The 18,604-nt window shown below is 34.8% G+C and overlaps 1 protein-coding gene across 11 annotated transcripts in view; it reads right to left on the minus strand.

Moving 5' to 3' along the window:
* The window catches only part of ETV1 (ETS variant transcription factor 1), a 95,567-nt gene that overhangs the window by 72,706 nt on the left and 4,257 nt on the right, over positions 1-18,604 (minus strand). For 8 of the 11 annotated variants that reach the window (XM_038556971.1, XM_038556968.1, XM_038556966.1 and 5 more), the window contains 2 exons: positions 18,117-18,164; positions 8,772-8,825 (listed from right to left, as the gene is read on the minus strand). In XM_038556971.1, coding sequence (XP_038412899.1) covers positions 8,772-8,825; positions 18,117-18,164 — 102 coding nt within the window. Of the gene's footprint in view, positions 1-8,771; positions 8,826-17,587; positions 17,930-18,116; positions 18,165-18,604 lie in introns of those variants that run through there. The other 3 variants (XM_038556974.1, XM_038556972.1, XM_038556975.1) reach the window with 2 other exon arrangements.

The following is an 18,604-nucleotide window of genomic DNA, read 5'->3' on the forward strand; positions in this document are numbered from 1 at the left end:
GTGGCTCAGTGGTTGAACATCTGCCTTTGGCTCAGGGCGTGATCCTGGAGTCCTGGGATCAAGTCCCACATCAGGCTCCCTGCATGGAGTCTGCTTCTCCCTCTGCCTATGTCTCTGCCTCTCTCTGTGTCTCTCAGGAATAAATAAATAAAATCTTAAAAAAAAATAAAAAATAAAAAATAAAAATAAAATAAAATCATTACACAAAGGCACTCTTTCTACTTTACAGTTTAATCAGACATTGTATAAACAGGATTTTTAATCCAGTTGTTTCTGATATATTATCAATAATTGAGTTTTTGAGTTAACATTACCTTCAGCTTCTGTCAAGTGCAGGTAATGCTTGTTGGGTGTAATTCATTAAATTTTTAAAAAGCAACACAACTGGTTCATTACTGGGTTTTGGCAAAAAAAAAAAAAGGCACCCAACCATTTTTACTTACTGAGTGAGACACAGCACAAACTCTTGTTAAGAAAAAATTTAATAACAGAAGCAAATAATAAGCACTGTGCATCTTAAGTAGATGTTTAGTGCTATAAGGGGAAAAGTAGAAAAATGATAAAAATAAAAACATAAAAACACTAATCATGTAAAAAAAACACTAACCATGTAATTATGACATACAGGTTCATATGTACTACTTTAGCTCAGATTACTTCTTCTTTAGGCCTGATTTCATAAAATTTACATGTTTTATGAAATGGTGGTCCAGAAATGTAGTTATTTTCATGACTGCTTTGGCCTTATTTGCAAATACTCGCAAATGTTGTCTTTGCAATTTGTAATCACCACTATACGTAAGTATATGCATACATATTAAAAATACAGGAACAAAGAATGTAATATTTGGTTCTGCAAATAATTTCCTGCCATCATCCCCTACCTAAGCTTTCCAACGAGTACTGTTTGGCTTTCAGCCTCATCAGTCCAGGACTTGCACAGCAATATGCTTATTTAATATTAAGCAAAGTTTAACCAAAGATGGCACAGATCACTTGCCTCTAAATAATTTGTTACTAATTATAGGCAGGGTAAGTGGAAAAGATTTGTTGGCATACTTCCTCTGATCATGTTTCTGAAGTCAATTTCTAGGATAACATATTAAACTAAAGGCAAAATTTAAGAGGATAAATAAAATAGGAAAGAAAAAGCTAAAACTTGGGGTGAAATATATCATTTTGGCTTTCAGCTATAATAAAGCTGCAAACTCCAGTTTTGTGAGGGGTTTGGCACTTCTTTGCTTTTTGGTTTTCACTTTGGCATTAAATCTTAATTGTCTACCTTAGGAAGAACAAGCTGCTAAAACTAAAAGTTTTGAAAAGGATCTACCTGAACAGACTTTACAAAAATTGATGCAATCTTCTAGCTATAAGTATATACTCACTTACAGGAATTTCTATTTATACGTATTTCCCCATTAATGGTGGGCTTTTTTCTAAAATCTACCTTTTTATATTTTGCAAGCATTCACCATCTTTAGATATTATCTTTTCTTTTTTTCCTTGAATGTGGAAGAAGTGCCACTAAATCATAATGTGTTCTGGGCCTGAGAGATTATTTCCTTGTCATTTTACAGATAAGTAAATAAAGGTTAACTGACATGCCTGAGGTGTGTGATTTAGAGTTTGTTTCTTCTATTGAACTTGATCAATTTTCCAGGATGTTACCTAAAACAAAATTTCTTCTGAGGTAGCTTTTTTTCCACTGGGTTTCTGTTTTCATTTTAAAAATATGTTCTTTGTCAAACAATCAAGCACCAAACTGTTTGTTTTGCTTAAAAGGTGGCCACTGGACTGTAACCTATGCCAAGCTTAGGTCAGGTGTATGCTACCAATGAAAGAGTAGATGGTCTGATGCCGGGAACCCCCAGTGGATACACCTGGAAGGGTAGGGCCACCGATGCTTGGTTCTCATTAACGCTAAGTGAGGATTGATTCCTTATAAACTAGAAATGATTCTAATATGATAGGAATCTAAAGTGAGCGATCACTTCCTCAAGGCAAAGGTAAGAAAAAATAAGCAAAAAAGAGTCTTTGGAATTGGGTAATACAAATAACTCTAACAAAGATAACAAAAATTAAGGAACTATTTTAACAATATCATGTCTACGTATACTTCATTTTTTAGTTACCTAGTATTCTTAAATAACAAAATGACAGTGTATTACTTACATAAAAATTTTCAGAAAGTCTATCACATAATGAATTCTATATGTGTATGAATAATAGAATCCATCCTACAACTTAACTGCCGAAGACTGATACAACTGTCATTGTTCCCCAAGTAAATAAATGACAAGATAAGCAATATATCTACATTTGTGTTGTATGGAAAGCCTGCATCAGAATCATCTAAGAGCTCATTAGAATTTTGGGGGCCCAATTCTAGACCTGAAAGTGAAATTCTCATACAATACGGAATATATGAAGCTGCATTTGAACAAGCTTTCCAAATGATCCCTGTTCATACTCAAATGTAAGATTACTGGACTCCTGTAGAATTACATAGCTGATTACTTTCAGTAAAATAGCTAAAACACATTTCCAATGCTTACTTTCCTGAAAAGGATGCCAGATAAAAATCTAAAACTGATATATCAAGAAGTTGCAGGGTAAGGATATTATTTAGTATGTGGGAAAAATGAAAGACATTTAAGAAAAAAAAAAGGTCGCCGTAGAGAATAAGAAAGACTGTGTTGAACAATCTTATTTGTGTTTTTTTTCCAACTCTGTGAACATGATGCTTTGATAAAGTATAAAAAAGAAAAAAACAAAACACAAAGAAACAAACAAACCCAAAACAACTGAAACAACAAAAAAACCCACACAAAGGAAACAGAACCTTCAAGAGCTAGCTGTAGCTTAGATCTCAAGCAATAATATCTAAGATGAGGAAGGCACCAGGCTATTGATCCTTGAAGTGGACAGTCTGAGGCTGACTACAATGGCAAGTTTAAACATGACTCAATTTTTTTAAAGAAAACAAAACACACTAACAAACTTATGTTCTCAAATCCCAGAAATGGACTTACTCTTTGAATGTATGTTCACTTTCTGGTAAAAGAAGCTGTAGGAATGAAAGACAAAGTCTTCCCAGCCAGTCATGACACCCACAAATTTCATCAGGCAAGGAAGGTTTCAAAATTAGTAATAAAAAGCAAACTTTTACCAAGGACTCACTATGTGCGTAAAAGGGAACTCAATGCAAGAAGGTAGCTTAGTAGAAAAGTAAGAAACACAAACCACAAATGGAACTTCCCAATCCAGGGCAAGGACAGGTTAATATAAAAGAAATATTTAGCCAGGTTCTGCATATAGACATCTCTGACTTTGGTTTCTTAAAACATATTTGTAGTCGTAATCTGTTAAGGTGTCCCTCCCTACCCCTACCCAATGTTACTGCAGAAAGGACCAAGTACTACCATTTTTTTTTAAATTCCTAAGAAAATGAAGTACAGCTATGAGTTTTATTTACTTGAACAAAGAATCACCCATGTAATAGTGGCTTTAGACAGTTGAGATCCCACACACTGGTTTGCCCAGATTCTTTTCAATTGGGTCACCAGCACCATATATTGAATTTCAATTGAAGCATACAAACTTGAAAAGTTTTTAATATTTACTTTCTGACATATAAACATATCAGAGTCAAGGTTATTATTCCTTTAATGACACTATTCTGACTGACTTGCATTCCAGTGTTCTTTCTTGAATATAAGAGAAAGGAATAGAGTTTCAAAGACCTATTCTGCTGGGAATTTTTACATAACCTTGGTTATACCCCTGGGAATGTTCTGGAAGAGGTAAAAGGTAAATGTGAACATCATCTATCCTGTGAATCACTGTAGAGAAAACACTGAAAGAACTAATGTAACCAAATGGAAACAAATTAGTTGGAAAAATTATATTACTGTAATGAAAAAAAATGAGAGGTAGTGCTATGATTGCATTTAAAGTATGTGATTTAAAATAGAAGATTATTAATGTATTAAACTTAAAACACATAATTTACAAAAATTCAGTTTATATACAAATTTATATCTATTTTGGAACGATAAGGCTAATTTATATTCTAAGTACTCTTTAAATCCTCCTTTCTGAAAAGAGAATTCTACTTCCTCTAGACTAAAGCATATCTTAGAGTAATTCTGCTTTTTTTTCAGCAGAGTGTCTGAGTTCTGAAAAGATCTGTTTCTAAGAAATAAACAATTTGTTAGAGCCAAGTAATCTTTTCTTTTAGCCTCTACTCATTCCTAGGATGGACTCGGAGGGAGTATTTTGTTTTCATTTGGCTTCAATGACTACAGGTGCTTCAAAAGTCAGCACCCTTCAAAGGTTAGCAGCAAGCTATAGATCCTTAGATTCTAGATTTTCTACTGACATATTTTATAAGTAAAAATAAAGGATGTTTGGGAATATTTTTAGAGAATACCCAAGTGTTATGGTTTAATCTCATTTTTCACAATTCTGAATGCTCTGCTCTCTACTCTTCTACATAGATTTACACATTACAGTCAAATATATGTTCTATAATGCAGTGTTAAGCAGACTTAGGCTGTTCATTCTCCTTACCTACATTTACCAAAGAACTAAAGCAATAAAAAAGAGAAGCATTTTACTTGATTGAGGTATGTCAGGAAATCTGATTATGCTTGAAAAAAAATAGTCCCATAGAGTTTACAGACAGGCCATACAGAGGAGGTGGGGTTTCTTTCTATTCTTAGAGATAGCATCCCTCTGCTTCACTAACCATTCCCAGAGAAGAATCAAACATTTGTAAAGGCATTTAGCAAACAATCTAACCTTTCAGTTCCAATATTTGATAACCTCCTCTACCCAAAAAACTTAGAATTTAATCCATACACCCAATTTCTCTTTTTAAATCATTTCCCTTTGTTCTGTTCTCAATGAATGCTGAAATTAGATGTTCGCCATCTGCGAACAATAGTCTTTTATACGTCAAAGGAAACATGAAATAAAGCACACCTCCATTTTCTTTTTATTAGGCTATTTCAGATTTATTTTTACCTTTGTTTAGAGGTTTCCTTTAAAATTAGGTGTTGTATTCACAAGTCCCAGAGCCAGATTTGTTAAACTGTAAATATTCACTATTGGATAAAAATAAAACCTCAGCCTTCTGAAAATGTTTGGTTAAACATTCATGGTTTTAGCATGTTTTTCTAGAATGAGACTCTATCTAGTGTTTTAAGGCATGATCATGTATTTTCCACCTTAAGAAGGGAATTAGGGCTTTGAAAACACTTAAGAGGAAAGGAGCATTAAGAAGCTGACCACATTTATGTGATCCAAGTTTACTTACTGTGCTTCTATAACATGCTAGGACATGCTCCTAATCTTCCAGAAGTTTGCAGTCTTATTGAAGAAATATATGTGTCTAAAATGTTCTAAGTACAAGATACAAGATACTGTACAGTCTAACTCTGTAGGACAATAGGACAAGGATGGCAAGGAAAAGCCAAGAAAGACTTCAAGGTGGTGAAGTCTAAGCTGAGTCTGAAGTAGGAGGTCTACCAATACCACCAAGCAAAAGTAAAAGTTTATAAAGCAAAATGAACAACACATGCAAAGGCAGAGAGACATAAAACAGCTCCATCTGTTTGGATAACTGAAAAATTAGAAGGGCTCAAATTCAGGGTACAGGCATGGCAAGAGTTAAAACTGAAACAGCAAGTCAAGGCCCAGATGGTAGAATAATGTTCTGTAGAAGTTTACTCTGAAGGAAGTTTAAGGAGAAAATTAACAAGGTCAGACAGCGATGCATTAATGCCACTGCAGAGAATGGACCCAGAGGAGGGAAAATTGAAAAGAACATCACCAGTCAAAAGGCTTACTCACAGGATCAGTCAAGGTAGAATGCAGATGTGAACTCAGAGGCTCAGAGACAATGAGAGACCACAAAATTAAGATATTTTTGAAAGGTAGAATTAACAACTTGGTAAGCAAGTAGAAGGGTATGCTAAAGAACTGGGAGGAATTGAAGACAAAGATTTTCAGCTTAGATAGTGATGCCATCAACGTGGAAAGGCAATAGAAGTGCAAAAGAGACGCTGATCAGGAAAAATAAAAATAATAATTTCCGCATCGGCCTGGCTGAGTGGGAATTGTCCATGGAGCATCATGCGTAATGGTGCTTTATGCCGACACTTAGCTAAGGGCTGAGGGTTGACTCCCAAGGTGTTGGTTTTTTCTGACTTGGCACAAGGATCACAGTGGATCAGGGGAAGATGTCCAATAGACAGGGGCAGGAGAACACCCAGGCCAGCAAGAACAACATTGGAGACACCCTACACAGAACTGTGCTGACCACTACAGCAACCAATAGCCACATGTATCTCTTTAAATTTAAAGTCACAGAAATTGGGCAGCCCCGGTGGCGCAGCGGTTTAGCGCCTGCCTGCAGCCCGGGTTGTGATCCTGGAGACCTGGGATCGAGTCCCACATTGGGCTCCCTGCATGGGGCCTGCTTCTCCCTCTGCCTGTGTCTCTGCCTCTCTCTCTCTCGCTCTGTGTCTCTCATGAATAAATAAGAAATAAAATATTAAAAAAAAAACAAAGTCACAGAAATTAAATTTAAAAACTCATTTCTTCTGTCCCATTTACTACAATTCATGTGCTCAGCAAGCAACATGGTTAATGGCTACTATATTGAATGGTACAGAAACAGATTATTTCCATCATCATAGATAGTTCTATGGGACCATACAAGGATGGCCCAGGTTAAAGAACAAAGACTCAGGGACAGAACCCTGGGGAAAAAAGAGGGAAAGAAGATGAATGGAGTGAGAAGAAGTAATCCAAGTAATTAAAATAGAAAGGAAAATTCATCCCACTGTGGACCAAGAGAAGAAAGAGTTCAAGAAAACGAAAGAGTCAAATATGAAAAACTAAAGAGGTCAAATAAGAAAAAGAACAAAATTTTCTTTCTGGTAGTGATTTCACTCTGGCATTTGGTATGGTATTGGAATCATTACCAATTTCTTCAGATGTGAAATGACTCAATGAGAATAATTCTCCCACTCAGATGACAGGTTTAGCTTTTAGAAAGAACTCAAGTGTCCCACAGAAAGAGAAATGCTGGAAATGTGACCATTCCCTTCCCACACTTTAAAGAAGAAAGGAAGGCCCTGCCTAGCTGTCATCCTTGGCTGTCATCTTTCTAGAAATTTCTAAGGGTCTCTAACTAAGGTCTATATCATTGCCGAATAGGTGCCTTGACATCATCTAATAACTAGAGTCGACATCAAACAGCACACAGAATTCTCTTCTCTGATCAAAAATCAAGCTGATAGAAGAGCAGTTACCAGGGGCTCGAGGCAGTGAGGAGTTATTTTTTAGTTAGTACAGAGATCAGAATGAGATGATGAGAAAGTTCTTTAGGTGGGCAGTGCTGATGTTTCCACAATGTGAGTACCACTGAACTGCACACTTAAAAAATAGTTAAAATGGTAATTTTTCTGTTAGGTATATTTTACCCCAAGTGAACAAAAAAATTTTTAACAAAGCTGAACTAAAAACACAGGAGGGAATCTGGACATTACCTCTTACCACCCTTGACACTTGGTAAATTTAAAATAGCAAACGTAAAGGGGAAAGCATCGCTCACAGACCTCAGTTCCTCAAAGTCACGTATTTGTGTGAGATTCCATGTGAGATAAGGGTTTGATAAGCTTTATAAGGCACCGAGCATCTCTAGTTGCTGTTGAAACTGCCCCCTGTGAAACTGTCAATGGTCTGGAAAAATGAAACAAGTTAGAGCTCTAAATGGTACTATCAGAATGAAAACGTATCAGGTCACTTTCATCATCAAGATGGCATTTATAGGGATGCCTGGGTGGCTCAGTGGTTGAACGTCTGCCTTCGGCTCAGGGTGTGATCCCAGGGTCCTGGGATCAAGTCCCGCATCAGGCTCCCCCAAAGGAGCCTGCTTCTCCCTCTACCTGTGTCTCTGCCTTTCTCTCTGTGTCTCTCATAAATAAATAAATGAAATATTTTTTTAAGAAAGATGACATTTATACCCCCCTTCTTTACTATTTACACATCAGGTCAACAGCTGCAGTTAGTTGGTAGAAGGGAGAGCATAAATAGGTGGAGGAAAGCCCGAGATAGCCACGTTGGTAGATGCATTAATGCTCACTCAGGGATTACGGGGAGGCCACCGTCCCATGAATCATGACTCGCGTTGTCTGACAGGCCCTGGAACAAAGCTCAGGGAAAGAAACACCCAAGGGATCCTAAGAGAAGTCATGGGCTACTTCCATTTGTGTTACTGTAACCAGGAAGCAGAAAACGAAGCTAAAAATTACATCAAAGTAGGTGAAAGTTCATGAATATAAAACAGTACAAGCCAACAAATTTTTCAAAGTCATTCAATAAAGTCTCATGTGGATCTTTACTGGCTTTCTCCCATCAACATTCAGACTTTATCTCGTGAACATACCAAAAAACTGGAAGTAAACATTTGTGCATTCATCGATCACTGCCTATTTCTTCTCCAAAGGTATTAGCCAAATACAGAGAATCAAAATCAAAACGGTTTTCCTTAGCTACTATTTGGAGCTCCACTCAGATCATACAGGGATTCTGCTAATGTCACTACCTGACACACAGAATCACCTCATGACTATAAGCTAAAAAGGTACCAACATAATACGAGAACAGACACTGGAGGTAGAAACCAACCAAAGAGAAAGAAGGAAAGAAGGAAACAAGGAAGACAGAGAGATTCAAGAGATGAGTCATACTATACTTACAACTTTCAGCCTGATAGTCTGGCACAAACTGCTCATCATTGTCAGGTACCTGAGCTGAAGAAAAAAAAAAAAAATTAAAAAAAAAATTAAGAGAGAAACTGCCAAGGCATAAGGAATGTCAAGCAAGATCTTTCAAAGTAAGATCTTTTTTCGGCTCAGACCAAACCTATGATTATTTGCCAATGAGCTCCCATTTAAAATGGTATTGACAGCAATACTTGGGAGGGAAAATAGAAGCAACCATTGATGTCAACTAGAAAACATAAGTGTCAGAAATCTAACTGTGGCAGTTGTGTCCCTCTGAATATCACTTGCCAGACAGAAATAAAAGAGACATGCAAAATAGAAGAAGCTACAGGATTTCTATTAGCTGCAGTGCTTCTTTGCAAGAATGGAGTAAGAAGTATTTCAATTCACCCACTGCCAGTGCTTCAGCAGCCCATCGAAATTAACTACAGCACTCTTTCAAATGATGTGTGCAGTTACACACATCCCTCTGCTTTTACAGAAATGCCTGCTTTTGGTATATTCGGTCAAGTGCAAATTAGACTACCATAATTAAAGGTGTTCCATCTAAACTTGGCCAAGACATGCTACAAAGATTTTTTTAATGAAAGCATGTCCATTGATTTTGCTCATATAGAAAATAAAATATTTTAGTGATTATGTCATAAGAATAAAATTATAAATAACAAAAATAAACTCCATCTTTTCATGCAAAATATTTTCCGGGCAACTATACAACACTAAAGAAAAGAGTATCACTATTTCATCAATCCTAATGTCAAGCAACTTCCCTATTTTTAGTAAAGGAAAAAAATACTGAATAGCAAGGACTTAATGCATTCGGCAGCAATCAAAACATAAGTACACTTTTTCGCTTCTAAAATATTTTCATCACGGCTGATTTACACATCAAAATAATCTATTTCGAATTGATAGGATATTAGTAAAATACATCTTCACATGCACACATAAGTATACACACTCTCACACACACACAAACCTCATAAAATAGAAGTTAGTTCCTTTTAATTTGGTGAAAATAGGAGTTAGCTCATTTAACTTTAGCTATGATCTGATGACTAGTATTACTTTACTAGTAATATTGAACACTGAAATGCTTTATCCAGTCAAATTATATTAAAATAGATTCAATTAATTTTTTAAAAACAGCCTACTGTGAATAGGGAATGTTTATGAAAATAATCATTCTCTATGGAAAAAGTTTCGGGTAGGTAGTTGAATGAGTTAAGAAAAATCACCTATAAAAAGAAATTCTATATTCAAAAGAAATACAACATAAATAGTATTAAACATCCTTTTGTATCAGCTTATGGAATCACATTTTTAAAAACAGAAATATGTGGCTGAATAAAACTTGTGTCCTATTATTAAGAGCAGAACAAATGATAACCTTGCAGATTGTTAAAATATACATAGTCTGACATTAAATTTTTTCCTAACGATCTATGTACACCCATACTTCAACTTATTAAAGACAAATTCTATCCTCTGTCACCAAAAATATTAAGAACCTTCTTCCAAGTTATAAATGATCAGCATATAATGGAAGAAAAATTTTTTTTCTCTTTATATTCCACTGACGTCTGCTACCATGGGTAACTAAAGCCATGCAAACTTCAAGTCATAGTTTTATGACTTTCTATCTGTAAACTGTGTACACTATTTAACCTATTTGAACTGTATTTCATTCATCAGTTTAATAATGATAATATAGGGGCTTTGTGACAATTAAATTAAATCCTCAATGTCACTTATCTTTTTCAAACTTTCACCTCCCACCCATTTCTTTCAATTTACATACACAAAACTACGTCAGTCATTACAGTAAAAGTTTAAAATCTTCACTTCTCCTAAATTATACTGGAAACAGATAAAAATAACAGCTAAAATTTGTACATTAGTACTCTCTTAACTATAAACATTTTTGACATTACAGCAAGCTTCATTTTTCTCACAGATTCATGTAAGTGGGGAAATACCCTTTAAAATAAGTCTTCACACCAAAAAAATACAAAAATGTTTTCAATATCTATTTAATAAATAACAGCAGGTAGACAGAACCAAATCCTACACATTTTTTCCATCAGACCCACATGTTTTGGTTTTCCTTCTAAATTAACAGCTAAACAGACATAACTATTGAGATGCAAAATTATCAACCACAGCAATTTACTATGCTTTTAAAAAGCCAACATTTACAAGAATCTAATAAAAATGTAATATCCCTTTACAGGAATAGTTAAAAATAGCTGGTGAGTAACAAAAATATATTTGTAACTAAATATGCTGGTATGAATGTCCTAAAAGCCAGACATTATTTTTTCCCTACTATCGTATCACAAGACAAAACTGCAACTCTGTGATATGTATCACTGCAAGAAAGACATAAAAATCACTGTGTTGGGATAGGTGTGAGGGGAGGAAAAAAAGCAAAATTTTAGAAGAAGCTGGAAGTCATACTTCACAAATATACAGAAAATAGGTCCATAACAATTTGTAAAAAGAATAAGAATTGCTATAAGAATTGCTATTTCTGTTCTAACTCCTTAACATACTGAATAAATACTTCACACTTATGCCTGAACATATTACAGCATTTTAACAAAAAACATATGACTCACATTTTCACAGAAGCTAATCTTAAGAAACGGAATAGACCAAATGAAGCAGCATGCTACTTAAATAGACAAAGGCTTAAGTATACTTCTAATTTCAAGTTAGGGTAAAGGGAAAGCAGTTAACGAAAAACACACGTTGGATCTGGGCAAGGAAAATATGACAAAGTATTGCCACACTCGTATCATTCGCTTCCTCTTTTCCTCAATTCACGGGAATTCTGTGAAGTAGCAAACTACAGCTGCCTGAAAATTTGTGGCAAGCCGTACCAACTCCAAAGTGGAAAATTAACAATAGAGGCCAACCTTTAAAAAACACAATTTCCACTGCTATCTCTTATAAACTAGGCTTGGAATAATCACCTTTGGGGAATGAAAATGTTTCCCCACACTATGTAATTAAAGAGGAAGGGGAAGAGTAAGAAAGGGCAAGGGGGAAAAGTACAGACCAAAAGACCAATAAAAGGCTTTCAAGAAGATGAAGCATGTGGATTTTATTGGTAATAGCTGGAGCGGCTCTATCAGTTCATTGCACATTAATAGACAAGTTGCCATCAAGTCTCAGGACTCCGGCTTTAAAAGGGTAGTATCTGCTCTCTCAGCTATTTGCTTTACCTAGATTATTATCCAAAGTTGTTGTGTTTTCTCTCTCTCTCTCTCTCTTTTTACTGCAAAGCAATACATATTATAAGAAACAAACACATGAAAATATTAATCATGATCTAGACATCACAGAATCACTAACCCTCGTTTTCAGCTTCAACATACTTTCTTAACACTTCTGGGGGGTGGGGGCAATTTTTAAACAGGGTTCCTTGATTTTTATGCTTAAACTTCCAGAAAGAAATTATAATTACTTAAGAAAAGGTGGGAGTTTACATATTTTCCAAGCCTGGCTGCAGCCAAGTAAAAAGCCCCTGGTTCCTTACAAACCAGGGGTCTGCAGAGTTTTCTCCCAGAGGTAGGGGTGAAAAAAAGCAGAAAACTCACAAATGGAACACACGTCAAGTATAAAAGGGGTTAATATTTAATTAAAACCAGTTCTATCCACTGTAACAATGACCTGGAGCCAAACAAGGCGGAAGATGTATGAGTCATTCTTTCTGCCTGTGAATGAGACAGCTGATCTCCTCAGCAATTCCTCCAGACAAGCAGGCAGAACTGGAGTTCTGCCTCCATTCACAAAAACACAGTCCAGCATGAGCCATGTGGCCCAACCGCAATCTTTTCATGTCACACCCTTCCAGGGAGCTAAAGCAAGTCAACTTGAACTTGCAATAAACACAGCGATTTTACTGCTCTGTCTCCTATACAGCTCAGATCCATTAAGGTATATACATTTAAATAAATGACAAATTTACAAAATTAAATCAATCTATAGCTAGATAGACAGATATAGATAGACAGACAGAGAAATAACCCATCCTGCTTTATACAGTAACTTACAACAAAAACTTAAATGTATAAAACTAGGAAGGAAGGAGGAGAGGGAGGAAGGAAATAAGAGGGGGGGGGAATCATTAAAGAAATGTCTTATTTTTCTTGCCTATTATTCAGTTTCTTTAGCCTGAGATGATAATAGATTTTTGCTGACCTTTGTGGCATTTCTCTTTGAATCAAAGAATTAGAAACAAGTTTCTCTAAATAAACTTAAATTGTATTTTAAATAAAAGTAAAACAGCGAGAAAATCAACCTTTGCGTGGTATTCTATTTAATCATGAAATGAAGCTTCAGGCCATGGAACAAAATAATCATGAAGCCACGAAGCCTGGTTTTATACCACATCCGCTTTTAAAAATTAAAAATGATTGTCCTGCTGTATGAGCATTAATTAATACAGTAATATAAACATATTTAAAGAAACAAAAAATAAAGGGGGGGAGGGGGAGCTACTTCCCCATGACAGAAACATCTTTAATTCTTGATACTCTAGAAAAAAGAAAGCAGTAAGTTCCGGTTGTCTTCAGTCTCAGGGCAGCTTCAATGGTAATTCTACTCTGACCTGGAGTGACTTAGAAACAAGCATAGCTTACAAGCTGTTGTTTCTATTACCTAATACTACTACAGAGGTCTGACATTGTTATTATTATTATTGGTGGTGGTGGTGGTGGTGGTGGTATTATTATTATTATTATTTTAATAATAAGCTTGTACACAGGTCAAAGGAAATAAAATTATATTACCAAATTCAAGAAATGACACATTGCTTGTCACAGAACCAGAAAAGCAGTATTTCATGAATCCTGATTAGGACCCTCTGGAAAACATAGATCTAAGCTATACTACAACCAAGTTCTATTTTTAACCAACTTTTTATTTTTATTTTTTATTTTTTATTTTTTTAACCAACTTTTTAAATTTGCTAGTAGACCCTACATGAAAAGACATTTATATAATTCCAAAAATATTTTAAAATATAATATACTTACTCTACTTGCTATCTTTTAATCAAGTCCAAGTAATAAGCAGTCTTCCTTTCGTATTTTAGACTATTTCCTGGTGCAATAAAAAAAAAAGGAGTAGTAGCATGCCCCTCCCCCCCATACAAAATAATTCATACTGAGAAAGAGTATGGACTTCTGTAATTTAATCCTTAATTCTCATTTCATTTTTTATGTAAGCCACATAAAATAATGTAGTTTTTAAAGTCTTTAGTTCGTACCATATCACATAAAAAAATTAACAAGCACATATCCAACGTATGTGCGAGAAACAGTATAATTGTTGAAAAATAAAAATAAGTACATCAGGATTATGTGCATTGTGGATGACTAGTAACAACAGTACACGTTATTTAAATGAACTTCATAGTAAGCTCTTCTGAATGTAAATTTAGTATCAGCTACTGAAGTAAATGGAGAAGATACAATGACATCTCTACTGTTAAGTCAACCTTTATTTGAAGGTCACACAAAACAAAAGGAAAAAAAAAAAAAGCCTTATCTGCATGAAGTAATAACCTGTGGTGTAGGGGGGTTGTTCTTGGACATAAAACTTCGATTCAAGTGGGGAGGCTGCAGGAATCCTACTTGCTATATAACACCACTGAAAAACATCCTACCCTGTGGCAGCGAATCACTATGGACTTTTGTCCTTAATACTACTGGTGAAAGGGAACCTCAAGAACATCTAGCTCCACACCAAAAACAATGTTCAAAAGTTGCTGTGAGTTTGCATTAGACACGTATGAAATTTATTCTTTCTCTTCAAGCTGCGTTAGTAGGTAAGCTCTAGTCAGCAATTTTAGAAGAATGCAATCCTTTTTAAACTCAATACTATATCCTTCTGTTTGTCTCCTTCACACACAAAAGAGTCCATTTTAACCATGAATTTCTAGGACACCATTCACTAAAGCACCACGTAAAACAGGTTGTTAAGAATAAGACGTTACCGTGATGCTGATAGGATTGCTATATGAACTCATTATTTCATGGGATCAAATAATTGAAATCGCCTTTCTGTCAGTAGCAATCTAACTCAAAAGACAAAAAAAAAATCAATAAAGAATTGTACATAGTAAAATAATGTAAAGTAGCTATGGCAAAATTTAAAATACACATATTTTTTAAGTGCTATGGTGGTCACTGAAAACCTCTTCATCAGGAGGAGGTGTGAATGGATTTCATCGTGGTAGATACATTAAAAACATTTAAATTGCAGTGTTAGTACTTAGAAAGTGATACTAATACAAAGTTACATTCTTTGCAAACATATTTTATCTCTTCTTCAGGATGAGGTGTGAATAGATTTCATGGTGGTAGAGATGTTAAAAACATTTAAATTGCAGTGTTAGTACTCAGAAAGTGATACCAATACAAACATATTCTTTACAAACATACTTTTGGATCCCTGTTTGGAAATTAAAAATATACTTCCATGCTTCCCCTCCCAAATTAGAGGACTTTAGCAAATTGAAAATAGGGGCTCCTACCCTCACCCTCAAATATTCCTGCCTTATCTACCCTAATCTGTCCTTAGACATAAAACACGCTGCATAATCCACAATAATTTACCTATGACTAATCCATATGTTGCACTTTGAGTCTAATTTATCAAAAACTCTTATAGGAAAAAACAAACATCTTGGGACAGATCATTTCCCAAATATTCAGGGCTTTGATCACTTTTTAAAAACATGGTTTTCATATGACACAACTTGACTCTCATGTCTAATAAGATTTTTAGACCTGTTTAACTTCCCAGTGGGATGCTAACTCATGAGAGAAACTTGGTTAATTGCCAATGATCTTTTCTAAAAGGGTCAAGATGCCTTAAAATTCCACGGTCACTTTCTTGGCTACCAAGCATTATGAAAAGAAATATATAAACAGTCCATAGTCTGCCAATTTGGCAATGTTTTAATTTCTAGATGTCCAGAAGGACAGAAATGGACAAATCTAGCTACAAATAATCTAATGTAATTTTAAGATCTCTTAATTCAAGATGTGAGATAAGTCAATTAAAATGCTAAAACAAAAACATAATTATATAGAATTGCCAAAAATAAAAATAAATATGCAGTCTATTAACAAATAGTAAAAAAAATCTCCATTATTAGATTTTAAAAATCATAATAACAACATTTTGCTTATATCATGATAGGATAAATTAATGTAAGCTATTTTGAAAACTGTTTACATTATCCTAAAATGCAGTCTTATCCATAGTTTGTAAACAGTCGCCCACCTGAGTATTCAATAAAACACCTCCAGGATTAATTCCTTAAAACTAATTTAAGCTTCTTAATTATTTTCTGAGTAAAAGCCCATGTTCCTCCAAATACATCAGTCATTTTCTAGATTTGTTTTATATAAAGTTAGATCTTCAGATCTGATTTACAGGTGCGTTAATAAACATGGGTAAAAATACATTCAGTGCAGTTTTCTTTTTTTCAGTGCAGAGTTTTAAAAGATTAACTTGGATAAGTTATTCAAATCACTTACCAAGCGACAAATAAACAAAACAAGTCAAAAGTAAGAGACTGTACTAAAACTGATTATAAAATGGCAAGAGTCTGTCACAGAATACACATTTTAAAATTCCAGAAACAGAGTTGCTATGCACATGCAAAATCTGCCAGCAAGTCCAATGACTTGGAATCAATGAGACTTAAACATCTAAGAACTAACAAACCTTCGAGAACAATTAAAATAGACATTTCAAGTTATTTTAGATAAGCGAATAAATGTCCTCATAAATGTAATGTCCTTACAACCTTCAACTTTGCAAAACTAACAGATCAAAGTTAACACCACAATCTCTGTGTAAATTTTTCTTGAAAAAGTTAGGTTTGGATATATAGTTTGTGTTGCAACAGTAAGTAACCTATTGCAATAAGTTTCATTTACAGAGACAAGCAAAATGACCTTTAAATATAACTAAAACTTTCATTAATACTTACCTTTTTTGAACATGCAAATACAACCACCCTTTCAAAAGGCTACTGGGAAAGCTACTTAACTTAAAAGATTTATAAAGACTGCAAGAGCTTTTTGGAGAACCAGAATATCAGCAAAACAAAGAAACTTATTTTACATGCTAACAGCAACTTGATGAACTGCAAGCAAGACCACCGATCAAATACTGCAGTCTGTTTCAAAGTAGCAATAGCAACACTTGGGTTCCATTTAAAGAGACCCTCTCTCTTCTTTTAACAACCTTAAAAAATCTGTTCCAAAAATGCCATGTTTCCCATTTAACATACAGACAGAAATATAAATTATACTCAATGCTAAAATGTGTATAATTTTCTCTTTGTGTTTCCCATAAAACACATCCTCGGATAAAATTAATATTTCACATTTCTGACAAACCCAAAAGAAAAATCAAATTATGGACACCAAAAAGAGCCCCTCAAGATTAGGCATTTCTCAAGTTGTATCAAGCTGTATTGAAGCAATATCTCATTGTTCCTATAAAATAAAGTTCCAGCCAGTAAAAGATCCGATAGACTGTAACACAAAATTTTACTAAAAAGTAATTAAAAATAAGAGTAAAGCCTTTAGATGTCACATTGCTGTAGTAAATAAATCCTAATAAAAGTGACACAAAAGCAAAAATCAATTTCAGCAAATATCACATAATAGCAACAAATAGAAAACATTTTTTTAAATCCTCAAATCCCCCAAAGATTTCTTTTAAAGCCATAGATTTCCTAAGTATTGCATACACACCTAACGTTCTGTGTTGTGAGCAAGGTGGAAAGAAGACACTTGCACTTAAATCTTGAAGCATCCCGTCCTGATGAACCCAGAGAAACTAATTTCTGCCATCAGAAAAGTCCTCCACCAGAACACCAAATAATGATATGCGCTGCTCTAAAAGAAACAGCAAGCCGGGATCTGGCTCTAGTAGGTCTCTCGAGGTACAATAATATAAACCTGATCAATTGCAATTAAAATCTGAACAGAGGCTTAGAACTTGAAGTCTTGGTGCATTAGTTCTTGCCAAAAGCAGATGTGATTGTGAGCTGGAAGCAATTTCTCCTGGTAATTTGTGATGACACTGGGTAGTGCAGCCCCAGATTCCCCAAAGACAAACTCATCAGAGACTCTAATGTATGCATGACACATGAGGTGGCTCTTTTAGAGCTCAATTAATTGGGCTGAACATTAAGACAGCAACTTCAGGACTTTTTTCCCCCTTCTAGAGTTGCTTTTCCCCTCCTTTTAAAGCTTTATTTTTTTTTTTTTTTTGCCTTACCTTCTGCAAGCCATGTTTCCTGTAATTGACTTAGATCTTGAAAGAGTTCTAAAAAACAAGTCAGAGACATAAACAGAAGATTTGAAAAACCTTTAGGCTCCATTAAATGGAAATGTTTGTCATGAAATTGGTATTAAGTATCAATTTAATTTGGGGAGGGGAGTCAATACAAAAAGAAAATAAGATTCATGACTTAAATAGCTCAATAATCCTGCCCTGTTAATGGCTATTAAGCAATACTTCTTTAAGAGATTCTTTTAGTGAATTAAATAACGAAGGCAATATTTTCCCCCTTTTAACAACGTAATAATAAGCTCAGGGACACACATACACTAGGATTCAAAAAAGGCTGAGGTGAAGGTGTATCTGTCCATGTAAACCTTTCTTAAATAGAGTCAATTCTTGCAGAGGAAAGAGGAGAAAGGCTGACAATCACTTTCTTTTTATCTTCTGAACCTTATATAAAAGATGTAACAGTACCTGGTACA

This window comes from Canis lupus, chromosome 14, assembly GCF_011100685.1.
Source record: "Canis lupus familiaris isolate Mischka breed German Shepherd chromosome 14, alternate assembly UU_Cfam_GSD_1.0, whole genome shotgun sequence".
NCBI lineage: Eukaryota > Metazoa > Chordata > Mammalia > Carnivora > Canidae > Canis > Canis lupus.